The 24,752-nt window shown below is 42.7% G+C and overlaps 1 protein-coding gene across 1 annotated transcript in view; it reads right to left on the bottom strand.

The window, feature by feature from the left end:
- Positions 1–916: 916 nt before the first annotated feature.
- Positions 917–24,752, bottom strand: part of HTR3B (5-hydroxytryptamine receptor 3B) — a 56,184-nt gene continuing 32,348 nt past the window's right edge. The window contains exons 7-9 of the mRNA XM_073603102.1: positions 10,102–10,312; positions 4,705–4,974; positions 917–1,315 (exon numbers count right to left, since the gene is read on the bottom strand). Coding sequence (XP_073459203.1) covers positions 1,050–1,315; positions 4,705–4,974; positions 10,102–10,312 — 747 coding nt within the window. The 3' untranslated portion in view covers positions 917–1,049. The remainder of the gene's footprint in view (positions 1,316–4,704; positions 4,975–10,101; positions 10,313–24,752) is intronic.

Here is a 24,752-nt window from a genome sequence, read left to right as displayed (position 1 = left end):
CTGCTGGGCCATAACAGTAAAATTGCACCAGCCCAGTACAGTCCTTTTCTTACTCTTTGTAATAGAAATGTTATGGAGAAAGGCTGGTGCCATGGAAGTTGGCTAAAACATCGTTTTATTATTGCATGTGAACAACAGTCAAAAAGAATGTATATATATATCTATATATAGATATATATATTTTTTTAGCAGACACCCTAGAGAATAAAATGGTGGTCATTGCAACTTTTTATGTCACACAGTATTTGAGCAGGAATTTTTCAAACACATTTTTTTGGAAAGAAACTGTTTCATGAATAATAAAAAAATAAATCTCCATAGGTGACGTTGTCAATTTTTTTTTACAGGTTACATGTTTAGAGTTTCAGAGGAAGTCTAGTGCTAGAATTATTGCTCTCGCTCCAATGATCGCGGCGTATGTAACCTGTGTGTATCTGGCTCTGATACTAGCCAGTGCCTCACCAGCCACTGATCTCACCGCATGTCCCTGCAATGTTGCCCCATATGTCAAGCCCCAGGAGTGCATGACTGGCTCTTGTTTTAACTTGTTGGACAGGGATCTAAAACAAAAGAGGAATTCCTTCAAAGTATTAATTTGTTAAGGAGAATTAAATAATGGTGATAACATAGCTCCCAACTGCCTGATTTCGAGGGCTGTCCCTGATTTGGAACAACGTCCCTCTGTCCCTCATCCCTCCTTATTTGTCCCTCATTTTGGTTTGATCTATATAGTTGTATATAAAATGCACTTTTTATCTTTCAAAAAGTGCTTCCCAGTGCTAAACCTTTCATCCAATTTCTAAATTGCTGCATTTGTAAATTTCCAAAGCCAATATAAAGGAATAGTAGTGTTTAAAAAAAGCACTAGTGGGTTTAACTAATCATTTTTGTTTGTATGATTCTCCTTTGAGGGGGCGTGGCAGGGGGTGTGTACTATGACTACATTCTTTTGCTAATAGGTGTCCCTCGTTCCTATCTCAAAAAGTTGTGAGGTATGGTGATAATATTCTGCCCAAGTACAATAGCTGAACAGTTCGTGGTATATTGTTTCATGTTGATACTACATATGAGCTCCATGACCACCATAGGAGGCACAGAGTAGCTGCATAGGTTGAAAAGAGCAGTAGGTAGGCTCTGAACATAAGGCTGTCTAATCTGTAACATAGGCCGAGCCAGTGGGTGTACCAGGCTTCCTCTGACTCTATTCCTTGTATATAGGTACGGATGGAGGCCACCTCCTGCAGGATGTGCTCCATCAGATGGTCCTCGACTATTGCAGGGCTCTGGAATACTTCATCGACACCACAAATGCTTTCTAGAAGGCAAGACAGAACTAATTAAAGTGTATGTAAATTCAAAAAAATCAAAACAATTAATTTAAATTCACATTATAGCCTTCCCGTGTCAGCCTTTTTTTTTCTTTTGCATGCAAAATATGCAGAAATACCTGGTGAGCCTCCCAATTGTACCCCTCTTTCTTGCTCTATTCTGTCAGTGCTATCTGCAAGCTCTGACTCCTGGTAGCAATGACAGGCATGTGCAGTTCAGCCTTCAAAGGAAGCACCAGGCACAGCAAAACTAGAGCAAGCCAGCAGTTTCCTTGTGAGTCCAGGGGGTGGAGTTACTAAAGGCAAATAGACTGGGCACTTTTCAAAGTGCAGTTATACTCTGCAAGAGCCGTTGCTTGAGAGCTTAGTTAATGAGGAAGAGGTTTACTTTGCAAAGAATACCCAATCGTGCAAGGAATTAAAAAAATATATTTTTTCTTGCACATGATTGGATGATGGAAGTCAGCAGAGCTTCTGCTCATTTACTAAGCTCTGGAGCAACTGTTCTTGCAGAGTGCTACCGTACTTTGCAAAGTGCACAGTTTATTTGCCTTTAGTAAATCAACCCCTTTGTCCTCACAGGCTGCCATGCCCCCCACAGTCAGCATGGACAGCCCTGTACACACGGTCGGACTTTGTTCGGACATTCCACCAACAAAATCCATGGATTTTTTCCGACGGATGTTGGCTCAAACTTGTCTTGCATACACACGGTCACACAAAGTTGTCGGAAAATCCGATCATTCTGAACGCGGTGATGTAAAACACGTACGTCGGGACTATAAACGGGGCAGTGGCCAATAGCTTTCATCTCTTTATTTATTCTGAGCATGCGTGGCATTTTGTCCGTCGGATTTGTGTACACACGATCGGAATTTCCGACAACGGATTTTGTTGTCGGAAAATTTTATATCCTGCTCTCAAACTTTGTGTGTCGGAAAATCCGAAGGAAAATGTGTGATGAAGCCTACACACGGTAGGAATTTCCGACAACAAGGTCCTATCACACATTTTCCGTCAGAAAATCCGACCGTGTGTACAGGGCATAAGACAGCAGCTTGGCTGGTCCCTGCTGGTCTTGTCAGTGGAAGCAACATATCATCAGGTGTCTCCACCCCTATCCCTCAGAGCTCAGGGAGAAAAGGGGGATAAAGCAGTCATGTAACCACATTTAAAATAAGCCAATAAATATCTTTATCAGCCAATTTGTGGAGATTCTGTCAATGTGGATTGCTTGAAGAAGCTTCACTGAATATTAGCATACATTTTACATGAGCAAAGCAGTGGAAAAAGTGCACCGGTAGGCAGATAGCCAGACGAACTCAGAAAGGTTCTTAGGCACATATTTTCTTTTCATAAGATTAGCCCAGTTCCAGGTTCATTGTAAAAATACTTCACTGAAAAAAATCATGTTAGAAATGACAAAAGTAACATGCCAAAATCTTTAAATTGTAATCCAAATTTCTTCACCCAAGTTACTTTGCATCCCCTTCCTAGTTAGTTATATTTCTCAGCAACATGAGCAGCTGAATTTTACCGGGGAGGCACACAGCTATCAACACATCATATGCTCGCCCCAGGAGAAGTCCTTTGGTGACGAAATGCATAGGGGGGAGTGGCGTGCCTATGTCATGGCGTTTACCGCAAGTGACATATGTGTTTGTGGGAGTATTGGATGCCTATCAGGTGTCTACCTCAAGGCTGTGCCTACCCCTGCTCCAAGGTCATTCACCTGTAATGCTGATTTAAAGGGGAATTTCCCTAAAGCTTGCCAGACCTGCCTGTTACTAGGGGGTCCTGGCTACATGGTAGGCAAACACCTGATCACTTTTGGTGGTGGTTGGCCTTTGTAGTGAAGGGAGTGTGATGTGACTCACGCTGTGATCTGTGGCAAGAAGAATCCTCATCATTATCTTTTATTGGGGACTCTTTATTCATTTATTTTCACATGGGAATATTCACTTATATTTTTGATGCTATATTGTGATTTTTAGCGCAACACTTTGATTATCACATCATATGCTTTACTGTGTAGTCACAACTTGCATCCCCCTAATTGACTGCTAACAGAGCACAGTGTTGCTCTTTAACCACTTAGCGACCGACCTGCTATGTACTGCGGTTGAGCGGCTGGCGTAAGAAATGCGACATACCCGTACATTGCTGCCTGCTTCGGAGTTTAGGTGCGCTTGCTTGCGGGAGCCTGTCAGCAAGTCCAATGATTCACAGCCAGTACCTGCTGTTCAGCTGTGAAAAGACCTCAGATCTCACATGTATGCCCTGTACACACGATCGCACATTCCGACAACAAAATCCATCAGATTTTTTCCAAAGGATGTTGGCTCAAACTTGTCTTGCATACACACGATCGCACAAATGTTGTCGGAAATTCCGAACTTCAAGAACGATGTGACATACAACACGTACGACGAGCCGAGAAACGTGAAGTTCTATAGCCAGTGCGGCTCTTCTGCTTGATTCCGAGCATGCGTGGCACTTTGTGCGTCAGAATTGTCTACACACGATCGGAATTTACGCAAACGGATTTTGTTGTCGGAAAATTTTAGATCCAGCTCTCAAACTTTGTGTGTCCGAAATTCCGATGGAAAAAGTCAGATGGAGCCCACACACGGTCGGAATTTCCGACAACAAGCTCCGATCGCACATTTTCCAATTGTGTGTACAGGGCATTAGACTTAAATGCGATAAACAACAAAAAAATAAAAAATGTCTTTTGAAAAAAATAAATACAAATTTCCCCTTTAAGAGCATTGGGCGGAAGTGACATTTGACATCATCCAATGTTATGGAGCCGAACGGGGTCCATCTTCCCCTCACTCTGAATCCAGTCTCACAGGGGAGAGGACTCAATCGTCTCCTCCACTACCAATGGCTCCGGTAAGCGGCGGAGACGACCGGAGTGCGACGGGAGGGGGGGCACCTCTCCCTCTGCCGATAAAAGTGATCTTGCAGCGAATCCACCGCAGAGACCACTTTTATCTGAAAGCCAGCCACCCTCTGTTTAAGAGGATACTAGGGTTATGGCAGCTATCTGCTGCCATAACAACGATATTCTACGTCAAAGTACCGACGTATAACGATGGCGGCTGGTCATTAAGTGGTTAAATGCATATGTGTACAGTAAATACTATCAGATTGTAATAAGTTTAAATAGAATCTGGATGCTGGATTGCAAGTCAAAAACTTTACACTATTAATACATGTAATGATGGTATTCTGTATATTCACTGCTTTTTATGTCAAAACCCTTTATTTATATTTTCTCCATACTTACATGCAGCCAAAGCTGTCCAGAAAAACTGTCAGTAACAGTAACTGCCACTGTCAGATAAAGGTCATGTGTAAAGGTACCTACCCTCAAGGGAATACATTTGTGAATTGCTGTTAAGGCCTTTCATTTTCAGAAATGACATAACTGTATCACCTCCTGTTTCATTGGTTGAACTTATAGAGCGATCTTCAGTGTTTTCGTCATGGTCATCCTGTCTCTCTTGAGCCAGCATTCGGCATCGGGATATCAGAAGACTTTCAGATCCTTCCTTGTCAAAATGAAGAAACTTTACCACCATTATAGATTTGCCAAGACTCAGCACCATTAGGGCCATGAAAACCATAAAGAATACACCTAAATCACATTAAAAGATTTGGAAAGGTTTTTAGATACAAATAATTTATTTGGTTACTCTTTTCATATAGGTGGTGAAACTTTGACTAGGTCATCTATTACACGAAAACCTAAACCTGTACTATGAGTACTATCAAGGTTGACATTGCTGAATCCTTTATTTAGCCCCCCATGTGTATCCTATAAATTCTATTGTATAAGTAATGTAATAATTTGATTCAGTTAGTATGTAACAGTTTCTTTTCATTTAAGCATTTGAAAAATATTGAAAGCCATGTCACATTAAATCCTTAAGGTGTAGAGTAAGCAAGAGTGCCACACCAAAAGGTTTATGAGCCCAAGAGTATTTATTCCAACATAGAAGTCCAAAGAATTTTTTGGAGCTCTATAATGAAATAAATAAACTTGGACACCTAAGCATTTGGTGTGACACTCTTCTTTTCTCTACACATTTCTGTATTCACCCTCTGAGGCCTCCTGGTGTCAGAAAGCTGCATAAACATAGACATTGCACTCAATAGTATGGGCTTATCTTAAAGCGGTAGTAAACCGCCAGCTATTTTTATTTTATTTTTAACCTGCAAGGAAAAATTATAATGTGTAGTATGCATCACATACTAGCACATTATGTAAAACTTACCTTAAAATTAAGCCCTCCAGTGGTGCACTGTCACTGCTGACAGGGCTTCCATCTTCACCTGGTCTTCCTTCCAGGTTGGCAGGCTCTGGTTGTTTGATTGGATGAGCCACGATGACGTCACTCTCGTGCATGCACACGGGCGCCACTGTTTACAGCACATGCTGTTCCTTCAGAGCACATGTGCCAGTAATGTCACCAAGGGTGGCCTGTCCATTAAGGGCGCATGGGTGCCGCCCCCTCTATCCATGCCACCCCCTATATGGTTAATGGATAGATTCATGCATAGCATGAATCTATCCACGGCCACCGAGGCTACCACCTATTCATGCGTCCGGCCCCTTTTCAGATGCCGGGCGCATGAATTACAGCGGCTGGGGTGTTTTTTTTTTAAGCATCTGTAATCTCAGAAGAGAAGAGGACACAGGAGACGCTGCCAGATGCCCACTGCAGCCTGATCCTCTGCCTGATGTGCCTGCCGATCCCCGCTGCTGTGTACCCACGGATCCACGATGTGCCCACTGATCCCCGCCACCAATGGGGCAAGTCCTGGTGGACCGGCAGACAGCAGGGGGGGTTGAGGTGCCATGGGGGGGTTGTTGTTTGCCGCACCCCCCCACAAACAAAAAAAACCACCAGCTGCCACTGAATGTCACAGGCTGCATCTAAATATCTTCTTAACGATGCCTGTTTAGGAGATATTTACAGTACCTATAGGTAAGCCTTATTATAGGCCTACCTATGGGTAAAAATCATATGAGGGAGTTTACAACCACTTTAAAGCGGATCTTCACTGTACCTGAGCACCACAAACCAAAAAATACTATTTTATTCATTTTTAATATTCAAAGCAAACTCCCTCATTCATCCATGTTTCCATGCTTAATATGTTGAGAAATCACCTGGAAAAACACCCCTTTCGCATTTCTGGCTGTGGCCATCTTGAGTAAGGGCAAATCATTCACATAGCATTTACTTCCAGGAATCCATCTGCTCTTATCTCAAGCATGCATGCAGAAGAGTGTGCTTAACTGAGAACCCCCCCCCCCTCCTCTCCTCCTAAAGTAAATATGATATACTGTCCTATCTATTTTCTAATGCTAGCAGCATAACCATTCAAAATAATACATGTTGATTTGAAGAGTAAAGTTCCACATTAACACTGAGATAAAAAAACACAATTGGAGCCAGGCCCAATTTTTTTTTAAAGAAAAGCCATCTTGTCAGTGGTGGCAACTCGCCAGCAACAAAAATGCTAAAAACATTGCTCACCTTCAATGTTCAATGAAACCTAGCTTGTTTGAGCCCCGAAGGGACAATAACATAACGGCAGGCTAGTGTCTTCTCTGTTCTTTTACCAGTTCTGTTGCTGGCAAATTGACATCAACAACTGGATCACTAATATGACATGGCTCTAAATCTGCATTAAAACTTTTGCATTTTTCATACGTTGTGATGCAATGTGCTTTCGCCATGAATTTCATGTGTTGTCATTCTACCCCATAAAACATGCAGCAGACAAGATTTTAAACAAATCACTAGAAATGTGCACTGCCGAAAAATTAGTTCGTTTTCGTTTCAATCGTTTTCTTTTTCCATTTTTCGGGTCATTCGTTATGATCGCAATTCGTAAATTTGTAAAATTATTACATTCATAAATTTGAAAATTCATAAACTCGTAAATTCAAAAATTCGTAAATTCGAAAAATCTTGAATTTGTACATTTTTTAAATTTGTAAATTAGAAAATAAGAAAGAAGAAAATAAGAAAGAAAATCCGAAAATTCAAAAGAATAACTAACTAACAAACTAATAATAACTAATGCCCTGTACACACGACCGGAATTTCCAGCAGACTAGGTCAGATGGTCTTCTCGATGGACTTTCGATGGACTTTCCAAATGAAGGGACTCGCGCACACACGGTCTGTCCGGCAGAATAGATCCGACTGTCTTCCCGGCGGACTTTCGACGGAGTTACGGCGGACTTACAAACGAACGCACTTGCCCACACACGGACTAAAGTTTGTTCATTTTGAACGTGATGAGGTACGACGGGACTAGAAAAGGACGTCAATCTCGCTGCTTTTATTGGTGAGATTAACACCTTGCGAGCCCCGTCGCAGACCATACCAGGCCCTCAGGTCTAGTATGGATTTTAAGGGGAACCCCCATGCCAAAAAAATGGTGTGGGGATCCCCCAAAATCCATACCAGACCCTTATCCGAGCACCCAGCCCGGCTGGTCAGGAAAGAGGGTGAGGAAGAGCGAGCGCCCCCCCCTCCTGAACCATACCAGGCCGCATGCCCTGAACATGTGAGGGGGTGGGTGCTTTGGGGAAGGGGGGCAGCCTGCGGTCCCCCCACTCCAAAGCACCTTGTCCCAATGTTGATGAGAACGAGGGCCTTTTCCCGACAACCCTGGCCCTTGGTTGTCGGGGTCTGCGGGTTCACGGTGTGCAATGACTTATATAGGAATGGGGCATGATCACCGGGTGATGTCACCCGATGACCCCGCCCCTTATGACGTCACAGTCCCAGGGCATGCTGGGACTGTGCCGTCATAAGGGGCGGGGTCACCCCCTGGTGACCTTGCCCCATGCCTATATAAGTCGCTGCACACCGTGAACACAGCATTACAGCGGGAGAGAGTGTTGTGTCAACAGCGAAAGGAGAGAAGAGGGCAGAAGACAATGGAGAAGACCAGGCCACCGCTAGCAAGAGAGCGGCAAAAGAGCAGAAGATAGCAGAGGAGCCCAGCAGAAGAACCGGAGTGCGGGAGAAGAACCGGAGAGCGAAGAAGATGTCGGAGAGCGGGAGAAGAACTGGACACCAGGAGAAGAGGCTGGAGAGAGCAGAGAAGTCGGAAGAGACCCCCAAAGTCGGAAGAAGACCCCCGGAGCTGCCTAATAAATTACTTTAAAAACCTGTCTAGTGTATTTTTTATTGACATTTTTTTCCCCAGGTGAATGGGTAGGGATATGATGTACCCCATACTCATTCACATAGAGTGGGGGGCCAGGACCTGGGGGCCCCCTTATTAAAGGGGGCTCCCGAATTCCGATAAGCCCCCCGCCCACAGACCCCGACAACCAATGGCCAGGGTTGTTGGGAAGGGGCCCTTGTCAACATGGGGACAAGGTGCTTTGGGGTGGGGGACTGAAGGGCGCCCCCCTTCCTCAAAGCACCCACCCCCCATGTTGAGGGCATGGGGCCTGGTACAGTTCAGGAGGGGGGGCGCTCGCTCGTCCCCACCCCCTTTCCTGACCGGCCGGGCTGCGTGCTTGGATAAGGGTCTGGTATGGATTTTGGGGGGACCCCCACGCCTTTTTTTGGCATAGGGGGGTTCCCCTTAAAATCCATACCAGACCTAAGGGACATTGTCGCCTCTTTCTCGTGCTCGCTGCAATAGGAAAATGTGTTTTTTCTATTGCAGCGAGTGCGAGATGTATAGTACTTTGTCGCCGAGAACCAGGATCGCGCTGGAAACATTCTCGCGGGCAGGTGCTGTAGCTGCCCTTGCGTCGTATTTGGTCCGTCGGACCAGCATATAGACGAACAGGCTTCCTGATAGGAACTGGGTCCGGCGGAGTCCCGGCGGGAAGATTTGAAACATGTTTCAAATCTAGAGTCCGTCGGATTTTCGTCCGAAAAGGTCCGTCGGAAGTCCGATGAAGCCCACACACGGTCGGATTGTCCGACAGATTCGGCCGTCGGACCAGTCGGTCAAAAGGTCCGCTCATGTATACTGTACAGGGCATAACAATTAAATTATAGGTATTAGAATTTCCTTTCAAACCTGGCTGGTAGTGAACGTAACGAATACGAATTTATCCGAAGTTACGAATTATCCAAAAATAACGAAGGCCGCATCTAAACAAATGGAACAGAACAAATTAATAATAAATAATAATAAAACGTTTTTAATATTGTTATTGATTTTTATTATTATTAATTTGTTATGTTCCATTCGTTTAGATACAGCATTCGTTATTTCGGATAATTCATAACTTCGGATAAATTCGTATTCGTTACATTCACTAACAGCCAAATTTGAAAGGAAATTCCAATAACTATAATTTAATAGTTAGTAATAGTTAAGTTATTATTAGTTAGTTATTATTTCAGATTTTTGAATTTTCGGGTTTTTGGATTTCTGAATTTACAAATTTTCGAATATTCGAATTTACAAACTATTGGAAAAATTTGATAAACTGGTTTTCGGTAATTCAGATATTTCCAAATTAACGAATTTGTCGAAATTCATTCAAAAACTAATTCGGAACTAAACTAATTGCACTTGTCTACATACCACCACAATGAAGCATCTAGGTGTGAATAAAACATGACAACAACATGTTTGATTAGCTTTTGCTCTGAATAAATATAAACCTAAATACAATAAAGGAACAAATCAGACTGTTGAGGATATTGGTACAACACATACAAATAAGATATGTTACTTTATTTTGTTTAAATGAAGTACTACCTACCGATTAATGGCACACTTAAAGTGGTAGCTGGCAGTTCATCTGCCATATTCACTCTGAAGACTGTATAGCCAACAAGAATGGTGGTTTTGAACATGATTCGGGTTCCACTGTCCGGGGGCAGGTAAAAGCTCATGAGGTCTACAAACATGAGAAGAATGCTGGGCAAGAGGATGCCTACAATATACAGAAGAGGGCGCCGGCGGATAACAAGCTGCAAAAAGGATCAGAGGTTATGACCTATGGATATTGTATAATCTGCCATTATGAAGTATCACAAATAAATGGTATTCATTTTTACATAACACTTGTATATCAAAACATAAAGCAAGATAAAATAAGAGTGAGGACCCTGCTGATTTTAGCTTGTAATAATTAAAATAATAATTAAAAGGAGCCACGCTAAACAAAAAAAAAATGTTGAACCTATTTCCTTTGTCCCCATGCTTCTGGTTTGGCTTGCATCCGGGAGATGGTGTCCCCAACTAGGGGAATGTGGGTATTTACCATTTTTACATTTTAGGTTCTGATAGACCAATAAGTGTTAAACGATATGCCCGCAGGCCATAAGGGTTTTAAAAAAAAATAGAGTGGGTAAGGATTGACCATCTGAATGGGACTGCTCGGCACCTGTTGCTTTCTTGGGGTGGTGAGGAATTGCCTAGGTATTATCATAATACCGTCTGGTCTGATCAATATCTTTTTTAAGCTTTTCTATTTTTCTCATCCTCTTAAACCTATTTGTAATACTGGTGATAGTGGCGTATTGACTACTTTGCTAGTCTCCTATATGGAGGATTAGGTTCTGCCACCTGAGACTCAAATCGAGGCGTGGTTTCCTTTGTACACTACATAAGGTGATGAGTCAGTGCGTCGCCCGTGCCCCAGGACGACGTCAGATTGTGATGAAATGTGCATCGGGAGGAGTGGCGTGCTGACGTCATCGTGTTGTGATCCCAAGTGGACGGGTGTTCGTGAGCCGGCCAGCTTTTAACCTTGATGTTTTACTATTCACTTCCTGTAGGTGCAACCATTTATTTTAATAAAAGTGTATGATACGATTTACACTATGGTGAGCTCCTTTCCTTTTTGGGTAATGCCTGGTCCACGTCCATGAATATTGAATAACTGAATCTTCCTGGTCGATTGGTGAGTGTTCCTGCCCTATCACATCAAGTATCTGTCTGTGAGCTGTTATTCCAATACCTCCTGGATGGGTTGATAGCCGCAAGCTTATGATAGCTTGCCTTCCGGTAAGCACGCACTTCATGTGGTGGCGGTTCACAAGTCTATGGTGGTGTTGAAAGCTGTTTCAAAATTTATGCACACTCATCAGTGTTATATGGACTAATTACCGTATTTATCGGCGTATAACACGCACCGGCGTATAACACGCACCTCAATTTAGGAGGGAATTTTAAGGAAAAAAAACTTTTAGGAGGGAAGTTGAAGGGAAAAAAACTTACATTTAAATGCCCATCATTGCAGCCTTCTCAGTGCAGCCTTGCCCCAGTCCAGCCTTGCCCAGTGCAGCCTTGTCAGTGCAGCCTTGTCAGTGCAGCCATGTCAGTGCAGCCTTGCCAGTGCAGCCATGTCAGTGCAGCCTTGCCAGTGCAGCCTTGCCAGTGCAGCCATGTCAGTGCAGCCTTGCTAGTGCAGCCATGTCAGTGCAGCCATGTCAGTGCAGCCTTGCTAGTGCAGCCATGTCAGTGCAGCCATGTCAGTGCACCCTTGCTAGTGCAGCCATGTCAGTGCAGCCATGTCAGTGCAGCCTTCCCCAGTGTCCAGTCCAGCCTTGCCCCAGTCCAGCCTTGCCCCAGTGCAGTCTTGCTGAAGCCTGTGAGCTTCAAAATCGCCAACCGCGATTTGAAAATGGCGCCGCCGGCGCCGAAATACACAGAGCCGGTCCTCGGCTCTTCTCGGCGGCTCTCGTTTACTTTCGGTTCCACTCGGACGGTGAGCGGAGCTATCCGAAACTAGCCGAGTATACTCGGCTAGGTTTGGGCGGCGCTCGAGTGAAACCGAAAGCCGCCGAGAAGAGCCGAGGACCGGCACTGTGTATTTCGGCGCCGGCGGCGCCATTTTCAAATCGCGGTCAGCGATTTTTTAGTTCTGACAGGTCAGGATCGCAGGGGATCGGCGTATAACACGCACCCGCGATTTTCCCCTGATTTTAAGGGGAAAAAAGTGCGTGTTATACGCCGATAAATACGGTATTTATCATTATTTTAGTTTTTTATTGTTTAGCGTGGATCCTTTTAATTATTATGTTCTTTCTTGTGTGTATCTCACTTTGAGCCGCTGCTTGTTTATACTCTTTACATATTACTTAGCATTCTTACATATTATTTAGTATATTACTTAGTATATTACTATATTATTACTTAGTATATTATATTACTTAGTATATTACTACTTAGTATATTACTTAGTATATTACTACTTAGTATATTATATTATTTAGTATATTATATTAGTATATTACTTAGCATATTACTTAGTATTCTCTTATTTTTGCACTATATTAGCTTGTATCTAGAGGGTGAAGGATCAGAAATAAGGTGAGGGGACTATATCAGGTGTCAGTTATTGCCTTGCCAGACAGTGCAAAACAAGCAGCTGTGGATCAGTTACCAAAGAGTAGGGTAGAGTGCAGTAATTTCACAGCGAAATTGCTAATTTCACCTTTGCCAAAAGTTTGTCAAAATTGGCCACAAATTTCACCATACAAAATTACGTTAAAGTGGTTGTAAACCTCAAACATGAAATCTGAACAAAGCACATATTTCTATAATGTTTACTTGCCTCTCTCCAAAACACTAATGCCCCATACACACGATCAAAAATTCCGTCAGAAAAAACTTGGATGGTTTTTCCGACGGAATTCCGCTCAAGCTTGCCTTGCATACACACGGTCACACAAAAGTTCTCTGTACGGTGACGTACAACACTATGACAAGCCGAGAAAATGAAGTTCAATGCTTCCGAGCATGCGTCGCATTGTTTCCGAGCATGCGTGATTTTTTTGCGCGTCCGAATTGCATACAGACGAACGCATTTTTGGATAGGAACTTTTTCCGACCGAAAAATAGAGAACCTGCTCCCAATCTTTTGCTGGCTGGAATTCTGCCAGCAAAAGTCCGATGAAGCATACACAGGGTCGAAATTCGACTTTTGCTGGCAGAACTTCTGATCGTGTGCATGGGGCATTAGTGTCATTTCTCTCTGCTGTCTATTTCCTCTGTTATTAGCACAAATCACTTCTGACAAATTTTCCTGACACCAAGCGAATAAAGGTGACAAGGGAGGGATCAATCTGTGATTCACAGCCTCAGCTCTGTTCCTATGTGCTGTGTGAAGAGTGGGGTCCCTTCTCTCCAATCAGCTCTCAGAGCTCTTGTACAGTGTGTGACTGCAGCTCTCTGCCCCCTTACTTGTGAGACTGTGGAAAATCCTGCATTTTACAAGGCTGTACAGGACAAATGGCTGCAAATAAACAGGTACAACTTATGCAGAATGATTTGTTTCATCTCTGTGAATCACCCGAGGCTAGTCACTGCACTGGGTCTAGGTAAGAGTTTACAAGCACTTTAGGGCTGTGTTCACATTTAATACAGATGCAGCTCACAGCAGGGGTCCAGTGCGCCCCTGTTCTCTGTTTCAGGGTCAAAACAGGCCCAAATTTTTGCCTGAACTTGGACCTGAAACAAAGTCAAAGACGCTCAGGACCCCTGTGCAATCCGCTCCTCAGCCGCCACCCAGAAATGTGTGAACCGGCTCCATTGAGAGCCGCCACACTCTCCTGTCATGCAAATTGGATGCAGGGAAACCCACATCCAATTCTCACTAGTGTGACCCAGCCTAAAACAATGGTTTCATATGGTGATCAATGGCTTTGTTGATAAAAATAGAGTTAGCATTAGAGTTAATGTATTACCAAACCCAGGACTCTGCATTCACTATATCTGGTCTCCCACAGTACACAGAACATGGAAATGTAATTATTTTAGTAAATATAAACTACTAAATACTTTTTCTCATCAGCAGATGAGGAGCAGGAGGAGTTTTTATTCTCCTCTGATTGTCCTATGAGGCTGCAGGACCCCTGACCCTCTATCTGGACAGTGCTGATTGGCCCTGTGCCAATCACATGCCCCCTCCAAAGAGAAAAAAACTCTCTAGCAATACACACCAAACTGAGCATGTGCAGAGTGACTCCAAAGGCTCTGTTCTATCAGGAGATGGATTGGGGACAGTGGAAGGGGTGGATCAGAGAAGACAGGATCAAACAGTCTTTTTACACAATGTGGAGGATTAAATCCTTAGGTTCCACAGTGAGTATAACAGGCATGCTTTACTGTGTATACAGACTGATTTTATTATTATGGGTTTAGTAACACTTTAAGCTGGACCCACATTGATAGAATTTTTTTTTATTTAGGCTGCAAGCTATGCAGTTTCCTCTATCCGCGTTAACACCACAGATGGACAAACTCCCACTTCTGGGCTATTGTATTCTACAAGCCACTGCTGACAGCTGTCAGAATACCGAACAGTGGCTGCATCTGAATAGATAGAGATGCTGATCAGCTGACAATTTCCCACCCAGCTCCTTCAATTTTTCAATTAAAAGATGTCAGGAACCAGACAACATTTGCACAGTGTATTGCTAGCTTTAATGTCCATCTCTGTTCCGGATCTAACGTTATGTTTCTGCCTAACATGGGGGCATTTTGTGGCACAAAAGCATGTCCTGGATAGTTGAAAGGTAGTTTTAAAACCCTCAAAAGCCAGTTGCACCTTAAAAACCACCTTAAAGCCCAGCTGAAGTTTGGCACAATAAGCAAAACTTACAATCAATGCTGATTACCTGGCTCTAGCTGTTACTCAGTTCCCAGCACATACCTATAGCAGGGCCAGTTTTCTGTCTAGGCAAGGGTGGCAGGACTGCTAGGGGAAGGGGCACACAGCCACCCACACATAACATTGCTGCCTGTCATTCATTCCCTTTGCATAATAAAAGGTGCTAGACTGACATCTTGCCTGCAAGTGCAATCCAATTGGGTCCTAGTTGGAAATAATAGAAATCTGTATTAAGAGAAGATGCTAGCTGCCTTACTGCCTTAGGCCTTAATCCATTTGAGTGGAGACACTAACCTAAAAATATATCTAAATTCAGAGGACAGTAGGAACTCCGGATATGTACACTTGTTCTGGGTCAGTGACTCTAAAAAACATTGAAACCATTAGATCAGCATGATAGCCAGACAACTAGCATTTTCAAAGCGGGTGCAAAAATGACAGCCCACAATTTTTCTCAGCAAAAATTTCCTTTTAATAGGAAACAATAGGGTATTTTCATAAGCATTTTGAGACACTACAACAGCAATACAAAACTACCAACAAAGTCCACCTACAAAATGACAGAGAAAGTAACAAAAAAAATGTACTCCACCCCCGTGGATGATACAATATGTTACTCCCTCGGACCTCACACAAGTCAAAAAGTCATATAAACTAGGCAACATGTTATAATTACACAGAGAAAGTACCACCACAGAACAATCATCAAGGCTCCCAAAAGCAGACAAGTCCCATAGGAAGCCTCCGAAGAAAGACTTTGGAAAAGGGGACACTTCGAGAAGCAATGCCCTACCTCCGAATCAGGATCTAAAAGGAAGTCAAGTCATAATTGTAGTATTGGAGTCTCAAGCTAAGGGGACCACAATTTATCAAGTTTGAATGGGCATCCTCTGTTGGCTCTATACAATGGAAGAACATTGTTACGGGATTTCCAGTGAAGGACAATTTTTCCTGGCGTAAAATTGTAAAATACCAGGCAATGTTCTGGTCCCTTTACTAGCAACCAAGGAGTCAACAAGGCCCAACAAGCAGTAACCAATATCCTTGGGTACCTTGACTGCCGTGACCGTATAAATGGAATGCAGAACCCATGCCCTATAGTCATGAATAGTTGGACAAGTCCAGAAGATATGGAGAAAGTCTCACACTGACAGAAAAACACCTCCAACACACTGTAGACTGGATAGCCAAGAACCTTCCCACCCAGACTAGAGTAAGGTAATAACGGTGAACAATTTTAAACTGTATAAGTCGATCTCTAGCCAATGTCAAAGGATGGAAGGGATCGTCCCAGATATCATTCCAATCATTGTTATCCAAGGTGGGGAGGTCCAGGGCTCATTTTTCCCTGCATTTACCAACGCCCTGAAAAGAGGCAAAATGAAACTGATAAGAGCAAGCATGATGTACACGTACACATTTTCAATGTGTCAAAAGAAGGAAATTTACCATCCAGAAACAAGCCTCTTAGAACCTTAATCACTTTTGACACACAAATGATTGGCTTCAGAGGCTGAAAGAGATGCTGAAGATTAAGGTTGTTCCAGAGAGAGGTATGAGGGGACCATTAGTGAGAGATAGACAGGGGAAGCACCCTAAGTCTGGACATTACTGTAATAAAGGATTTCATGGTTCAGGTAAGAGGATAGGGGGCTTTATAAAGGAGCGACTGATGCTCCGAAAACAATTTTTTTACTGTGACTCACCTTTTTACGTGATGAAGGTTCTGTACTTTAAGATCCTTCTACTAGTGGTTATGTGTATATTAAGCATTACAGGCAACAACACTGCTAAATTTCTGCTGAGATAACATCAGTTTGCCAAGTAAAACATGGGGGCTGGTTTGCTATAGGAGTAGAAGGTGTTCACTTAGTATAGTGTATGTTCATGTAGCTAAGTACAGTATGATTGATGAAACTGTGTTCATTCTGAACATCCAATCCCGTGTAAGGCAAAGAAAAAAAAACGAAGCTTGCTTGCACGCAGGAAGCACGGTCTGTTTATATAATGAGCATATAAGGCTGCCCCCATATTCATATACATTTAAAAACTTTACATTAAGCATGTCATTTGTAAAACATTAGCACACACTGATAAGATTATTTACATAGATCGTATTAACAAGTATACCTATAATCTTTAAAAAGATTATCTATAGTACAATATGCTAAGTAATATAAAAATCCCATTGCAATTGTCTAAGCAGTAAATATTTTAGCAATGCTTCTAATTGTTTCTACAAAAAGATAAAATAATTCCAGAAAAAAAAGAACACTGGATCTGTTTTTTCCTTTGTTATTTGTTTCTTAGCAATGCCAAAGCACCATGGTGAAACTGTACCTTTAAAGTGGGCTCTGCTGTGTACACTATTGTTTCGAATTCCCATTGATGATAATGAAAGGAATAAATCTAATTGGGAATTTGTACATGATGAGCACACAGAAGATGAAATAGAAGCCCTACGGTGTTAGCCTAATTGCTGTGCTGCTCGTCTAACCTTCTGCTGGTTCATTTGATAAGGTTCTTTTTATGATGCTATGAATTTCGGAAGTGCTCATTTATTCCACACATAATTCCCCCTACCCCCCCCTTTATTTCACCCTCTGCTCATTTGTGAGCCGTTGTCGCAATGATAATGATTTTGCCATTAAAGCTGAAATCACTGCTGCATGAGAGAGCTATGTCCCAGGCTGGCCATTCATCTCGCTGTGTTTTGTGTGGCTAACTTCCCGTCAGGGTCGTTGTTAGTCCTGGACATGCCAGAGTAGAGGAAAAGGAGTGGCGGTATAATGATCGATCATTGTGAAAGAGTGGGGCAAGCTGGCAGATTATAACAGAGTACTTACTATTTGGTGATCAGCAGCGTCCTTGTCTCTATTAAAGCCTGTGTTCACTTTTTGGTGACAAAGTATCACAATGTACATGGCATTGTTTTACATTCAACTCTTTAAAATGTTCTCCTGTTCTGCTTGTGAAAAAAGCACCTTTCCAGAAAAGGAACAAACGAGCTTCAATGAAATTAACTGGGTCAATATACTTTTTTAAAAATAGGGTGACCAGCTGACAATTTTGTTCTTCATGCTGCAGCAGAAGTTACAATCTTTTTTTAAAACATGCCAGCAAAAAACATTCAAGCTGCACTCCGTGACGTCCTTTTTCTCCTTGAATCAACTTTGCTGTAACAGTAACAAGGCTTACAAAGCACAGTTCACCCTGCTGGACAACATGACTTATCCTCTGATGTATTTCACCCCTGGCAAGGCCTTATCATAGAGATTCCTACAGTTAAGTCCCTACCAGGGGTGAAATACGTCAGAGGAGGAGTTATGTCCAGCATGCCCTGTTACCATTTCTAGGGAAAATAAGGACCTCAGTGCAGTGCAGCTTGAATGTTTGTTGATTGCATATTGGGGTAAAAGACAGATCCTGAGTTGAGTCTAAGCATCCGAGGCAAGTGAGCACAACACAGTTTACCACCTAGAACAGTGATGGCGAACCTTGGCACCCCAGATGTTTTGGAACTGCATTTCTCATGATGCTAGTGCACTCTGCAATGTAGTTGAGCATCATGGGAAATGTAGTTCCATAACATCTGGGGTGTCAAGGTTCGCCATCACTGACCTAGAGCAATATCAACTTTGGTGGACTTTCATAAAAACATGATGATGTCTCACTTACTCGTTATTAGTTCCAGTCTAACTGGAATACAGAAAATCCTTGCTTATATATTCAAGCGAAGAATAAAGTAAAGAGTGTATTAATCCACAGCAACCGATCAGGAATTTTCTTTCCATGGTCTCATTTCAGTTGGTTACTGCATTTTTACATTTCCTGTTTGCAGTTTATGCTACACTTTTATGATGACCATACCCCCCTCCTTCTTCCAATGTGAAAAAGTTCTTCTGGGTAATACCATGCCTAGCTTGGCTGGTCTGTAAGTAAATGCCCTACACAAGCAACCAGACAACCCTCAAAGTTAGAACTCAAGTCACATACAGTATTGTATTACCTTAATGGACCTTGTCAGCACAGGACAGGTCATTGGGTTTTGTATGTGAAGTACCAAAGGAATGTCTTCTCTATAGTGCACAGAACAAAATAGGAAATTTGAAGCTAGTGCTCCACTGGAATTATACATACATAAGCCCAAAATTAGAAGGGACTTTATCTAAAGCATTTTTGCATGACAGACCTGTAAGTGGATTTTTCACTCACTGTATTTTTTTAAGCTACTTGGTGTAGTGTGCACTTGCCAAACACCAGGTGCAAAAAAGTGAACACACAAAAAGTGAAGCACACAAAAAAAGTGCATTGAGTGTATACATCATCCTCCTCTGAAGCGAAAGGACCCTGCCCTGATCCCCCAAGGAGCAAGACTCCTGACGGGGACTGGGGTACTCATGGTTCGACCTAGCCAAAACCAGGTGGTCCCCATTCTTCGGGGATCCTGGAGCAAATTCCACCCAAGTCCTTGGTGGGGCTCCCCCAAAGGGAAACCCCAAGGAAGAGGGTGAACCTGACTATAAGGCCATGGACCCTCCTCCCCAAGACTTTCAGGGCAAGTCCAAGGGCTTATACCTTACTAATCAGGAGTGATCACGTTGTGCACTTGTGCAGGACAAAAAGTGTAATGCCGCGTACAGATGACCGTTTTTTCCGTCGGAATAAACTCTGAAGGTTTTTCCCAACGGAACTCCGCTGAAACTGTCTTGCGTACACACAATCACACCAAAGTCCGACCATCAAGAACGCGGTGACGTACAACATGTACGACGGGACTAGAAAAAGGAAGTTCAACAGCCAGTAGCCAATAGCTTCCGTCTCTTGCTTGCTTCAGAGCATGCGTCATTTTCCCGATAGGAATTGGTTCCGTCAGAAATATTTAGAACATGTTCCATTTATAGGTCCGTCAGAATTTTCGGGAAAAAAAAGTCCGATGAGGCATACACATGATCGGAATATACGATGAAAAGCTTCCGTCTGACTTTTTCTGTTGGACATTCCGCTCGCGTGTACACAGCATAAGACATACAAACATTAAAAAGGGGATGGGTAAAGGGAAAGAGCTTCAGTGCCAAAGTGCTATACATTGGTTGACCTTATGGCCAGCGTAAAAGTTCCTCTGTTCCTGACCAAAAGGCCTAGCCCAGAAGGCAGGTGTGAAAAAAAGCATACAATGAGTGATGCGACCAAGGTACCATACTAAAAATGTAGTGAGTTTCCCTACTCTAAATTTTTATGGCATTTCTGGACCGCCACTCCAGAAGCACAAGCTGGATGCTTAACAAAATGGCATGGCTTTTAAGGGAATCAGAACACTGACCTGTAGACAGAAATGTTTTGGTCAGGGGGATTTAAAGTGCTAACTTATGTAGCACTCACTCCTGGAGGGGCTGCTGAGAGTATGCCCAGGTCTCCCTTGCTAGTACAGAAGCTGCAAGTCACAAGTACAGTTCCATGCACACTGAAAATACAGGGTCAGTCTAGAGGATGTCTTTTTAGAATTTATTGCTGAGTACCTTGAAACAGGAGAGGGGTTCAGGGATTCAGGATACTCTAAAAAGATCAATAGGAGTACAACTTCTAGCTCAAATCCTTATAGTTGCAGACACATGTGAAAGCCCCACAGTAGGTCTTACAGTGTCCTAGGAGCTGAGTGCCACCCAGCTTCCACAGGTATTTCCTCAGTAAAGAAGATAAAATATCCTTCTCTAGACAAGGTCTTCATAACAGTGCCCTCCAGCAAAATCCTTTAAAAATCTTCACTAGGTCCTCAGCCCAGCACCTGCTATGGCCCGAGCTGCAATGCTTGTCTCAGTATAGCTGCATCCCAGGGGCAGCAGCCCAGGAGAACTGGAACCCTCCTGGAAGAGAACCCCATGGAAAGGCCTCCCGAAAACATTTATTACATCTCCAGCCACCTTCTGGATGTCCCCTTCCAAGGATTGTCTGAGGCATAATAAATTTTCACCACTGGATATCTGACTCTCCCTGCCCTATATTTTTAAAATGCACTATTTTATCATGCTTATTGACATCACTGCACAGTAAGTTTACGAAAAAGGCTCCCATGGCATCATTGGAACAAAGTTATTTTTTCTTGCTAGGATTTTCTATGCTTTGATATACAAAATGGAAGGAGTAGTCACATAGGAGAAAATAATTAAAATGTATAAAATGTACATATGTATCCCTGTCAGTTGGAGTAAAAGGGAACCCTTTCAACAATAAATTAGTAATTATAAAAAAAAGTAATAATTCAATTTTAGAATCCTGCAGTCAAACCAGATAATAGGAGGCTAATACAATAAAACCTTGGTTTGAGAGCGTTTTGCAAGACAAGCAAAATTTTCATATAAATTTTGACTTGATATACAAGCGATGTCTTGATATACAAGTAGCGTCATGTCACAACTGAGTATAAAAGAGAAGAGAGGTGCCTCTAAGCGTAGCAATATGGTTACATCGATACATTAATGAAGGTACACCATTTAGCAAATCACATGGTTGATGATTAAAACAGGCACATGTTGTACCTTCATTAAATGTAACCATATTGCTACACTTAGAGACGCCTCTCTTCTCTTTTATACTCTGTAGCTCCTGCTGGATTTTGCTTCTAATCCCCTTGTGGAGACTTCCATTTGTGGATGGACATTTTATGGTTACACAAACTATCACATTGCTATAATCTTTTTATATGGACTATAAACTGAAGGACTTAAGAATAAATGGTTGTGTAATGAATCATCTGAGTTTCCATTATTTCTTATGGGGAAATTCGCTTTGATATACAAGTGCTTTGGATTACAAGCATGTTTCCGGAACAAATTATGCTCGCAATCCAAGGTTTTACTGTAATTAGTTTCCATGGGCTCAGGTAGTCATCATTGCTTATTGCTCAGCTGTATTGAAGTCTGGATGTATTTGGTAGAGTTTTCTCGTTTCACTCCTTTACAGAAGAGGAAGTATTTGACACTGGTGGTTTTCTCACATTCATTCACTGAGTGGAACATTTACATAGCCACGTTTCTATTTATATTTCAATGTTATTTCAAGCAAATCAGATAGCACAATATACGTTTTATTGATACTTTGAGGGTTTATTCACAGACATGGTTTTGTAGCTGTTTATGCGTGGCACATTTAATGCAGATAAGCAGGTACTGAACTGCTCGAGAAATGTAACGATGCCTGTGACAGCAGCTTCTTCCTGCCAAATCACAGACATGTTATATCTAGTTCTTTAGCATGGTAGAGTCAACGTAGAGTACAGGTGCTTTACTTTATAGGACCTCTTGCTCAAGCTTAATACAACATTGTAATCTATTGCAGACTGCCACTCCTTAGATGTGGCTGCACTGCTTTTCTTTTCTCAGGCTTTTTTCCTCTGTTTTCACCTGATGCCCCTTCCAGTAACACACCTGTCTAACTGTGAAAACGCTCACTCGTTATATTGCATCAATCGGGGAGCAGCATTGCCACCCTAGGATGTTCTCCTGATCTAGACCGCAAATACGTCTTCCTCTTCTCTCCTCCATTACATAGGGGGTAGGAGAGCTGATCTCCTCTTTTTAGATTTCAGTTTAGCATACATGAACTGGCAAGATCGATAGATGTTTTCTGCACTTGAAGAAAATGCTCTTAGCCTGAAAAAGAAGAGTAATGCAGCCACCACGTATAAGGGCTGATAAGGTGCAACATGTTACATGTTTGATCTTTAGTTTAGATACTGTAAACTTTAACACCTCTCAATTAGGGATGGGCGAACGGTTCGGCCCGAGCATAAGTTCGGGCCAAACTTTGGTTGTTCGGATTTTCTGCGCACACCGAACAATATGCGGTGTTCGGGGAAAATTTGGAACACCGTTAAAGTCTATGGGACATTAACATGAAAAATCAAATTTGTTCATTTTAAAGGCTTTTATGCAAGTTATTGTCATAAAAAGTGTTTGGGGACTCGAGTCCTGTCCCAGGGGACATGTATCAATGAAAATTTTTTTTTAAAAAAGGACATTTTTTCAGGAGCAGTGATTTTAATAATGCTTAAAGTGAAACAATAAAAGTGAAATATTCCTTTAAATTTCGTACCTGGGGGGTGTCTATAGTGGCGCATTTTTCCCGTGTTTAGAACAGTCCCTGCACAAAATGACATTTCTAAAGGAAAAAAAGTCATTTAAAACTACTTGCAGCTATAATGAATTGTCTATGGGAGAAATCAAAAGTGCTGATTTTAAAGGCTTACATGCATGGTATTGTCATAAAAAGTGTTTGGGGACCTGGGTCCTGCCCCAGGGGACATGTATCAATGCAAAAAAAAAGTTTTAAAAACGGCAGATTTTTCAGGAGCAGTGATTTTAATAATGCTTAAAGTGAAACAATAAAAGTGAAATATTCCTATAAATTTCGGACCTGGGAGGTGTCTATAGTATGTCTGTAAAGTGGCGCATTTTTCCCGTGTTTAGAACAGTCCCTGCACAAAATGACATTTCTAAAGGAAAAAGAGTAATTTAGAAGTACTAGTGACTATAATGAATTGTCGGTCCCGGCAATACAGATAAAAGTAATTGAAAAAAACAGCATGGGATCCCCCAAAGTCCATTACCAGGCCCTTTGGGTCTGGTATGAATATTAAGGGGAACCCCGAACCAAAATAAAAAAAAAAATTGTGTGGGGTTTCCCCCAAATTCCATACCAGGCCCTTCAGGTCTGGTATATATATTAAGGGGAACCCTGCGTCATTTTTTTTTTTTTTACAAATGGCGTAGGGGTCCCCCTTAAAATCCATACCAGACCCTTCAGGTCTGGTATGGATTTTAAGGGGAACCCCGTGACAATTTTTAAAAAAAAATGGCGTCGGGGTCCCCCCAAAAATCCATAGAGCCTTTTCTGAGCACACAACCTGGCAGGCCGCAGGAAAAGAGGGGGGGACAAGAGAGCGCCCTCCCTCCTGAACCATACCAGGCCACATGCCCTCAACATGGGGAGGTTGCTTTGGGGTAGCCCCCCAAAGCTCCTTGTCCCCATGTTGATGGGGACAAGAGCCTCATCCCAACAACCCTTGCCCGGTGGTTGTGGCGGTCTGCGGGCAGGGGGCTTGTCGGAATCTGGAAGCCCCCTTTAACAAAGGGACCCCCAGATCCCGCCCCCCGTTTGAAATGGTAATGGGTACATTGTACCCGTACCATTTCACAAAAAAGTGTCAAAATGTAAAAAACCACAAGACACACTTTGGGACTTTATTAAGTCCTTTATTAAAAAATAAAAAAATAAAAATGTCCCACGAAGTCCATTCATCTTCTTCTCTCGCTCCGGCAACGGACCGAAAAATAAAAAAAAAACCCGCAAGCCACCATCGACCTGCCTCCATGGGAGGCACCCGCCGCATGACGTATCCTCGCAGGTGACAGTTCTTTTATAACAGAGAGCTGGGCCACACGGTGATGTCCCGGGTGACCCTGCCCCCTCTGATGCACAGGGACTGCGCAATGGCCTCCCCGTGGCATCAGAGGGGGCGGGCCACCCATTTACGCCCCCTCTGATGCCCCAGAAAATCCATGGGGAAGTCCCCGTGTGTCAGAGGGGGGTGGGGACACCCAGGTACGTCACCGTGTGGCCCCGCCCTCAGTTATAAAAGAAATGTCACTTTTTTTAATTTTTCGGTCCATCGGCGGAGCGAGAGAAGAAGATAAATGGACTTTGTGGGACATTTTTATTTTTTTATTGTTTAATAAAGGACTTGTCCCAACATGTGTCTTGTGGTTTTTTAAATTTTGACACTTTTTATTGTG

The sequence above is a fragment of the Aquarana catesbeiana genome, linkage group LG10 (assembly GCF_042186555.1).
Source record: "Aquarana catesbeiana isolate 2022-GZ linkage group LG10, ASM4218655v1, whole genome shotgun sequence".
Classification (NCBI taxonomy): Eukaryota; Metazoa; Chordata; class Amphibia; order Anura; family Ranidae; genus Aquarana; species Aquarana catesbeiana.
Note: the sequence above shows the minus strand (reverse complement) of the source record. Positions and strands in the feature narration are given on the sequence as shown.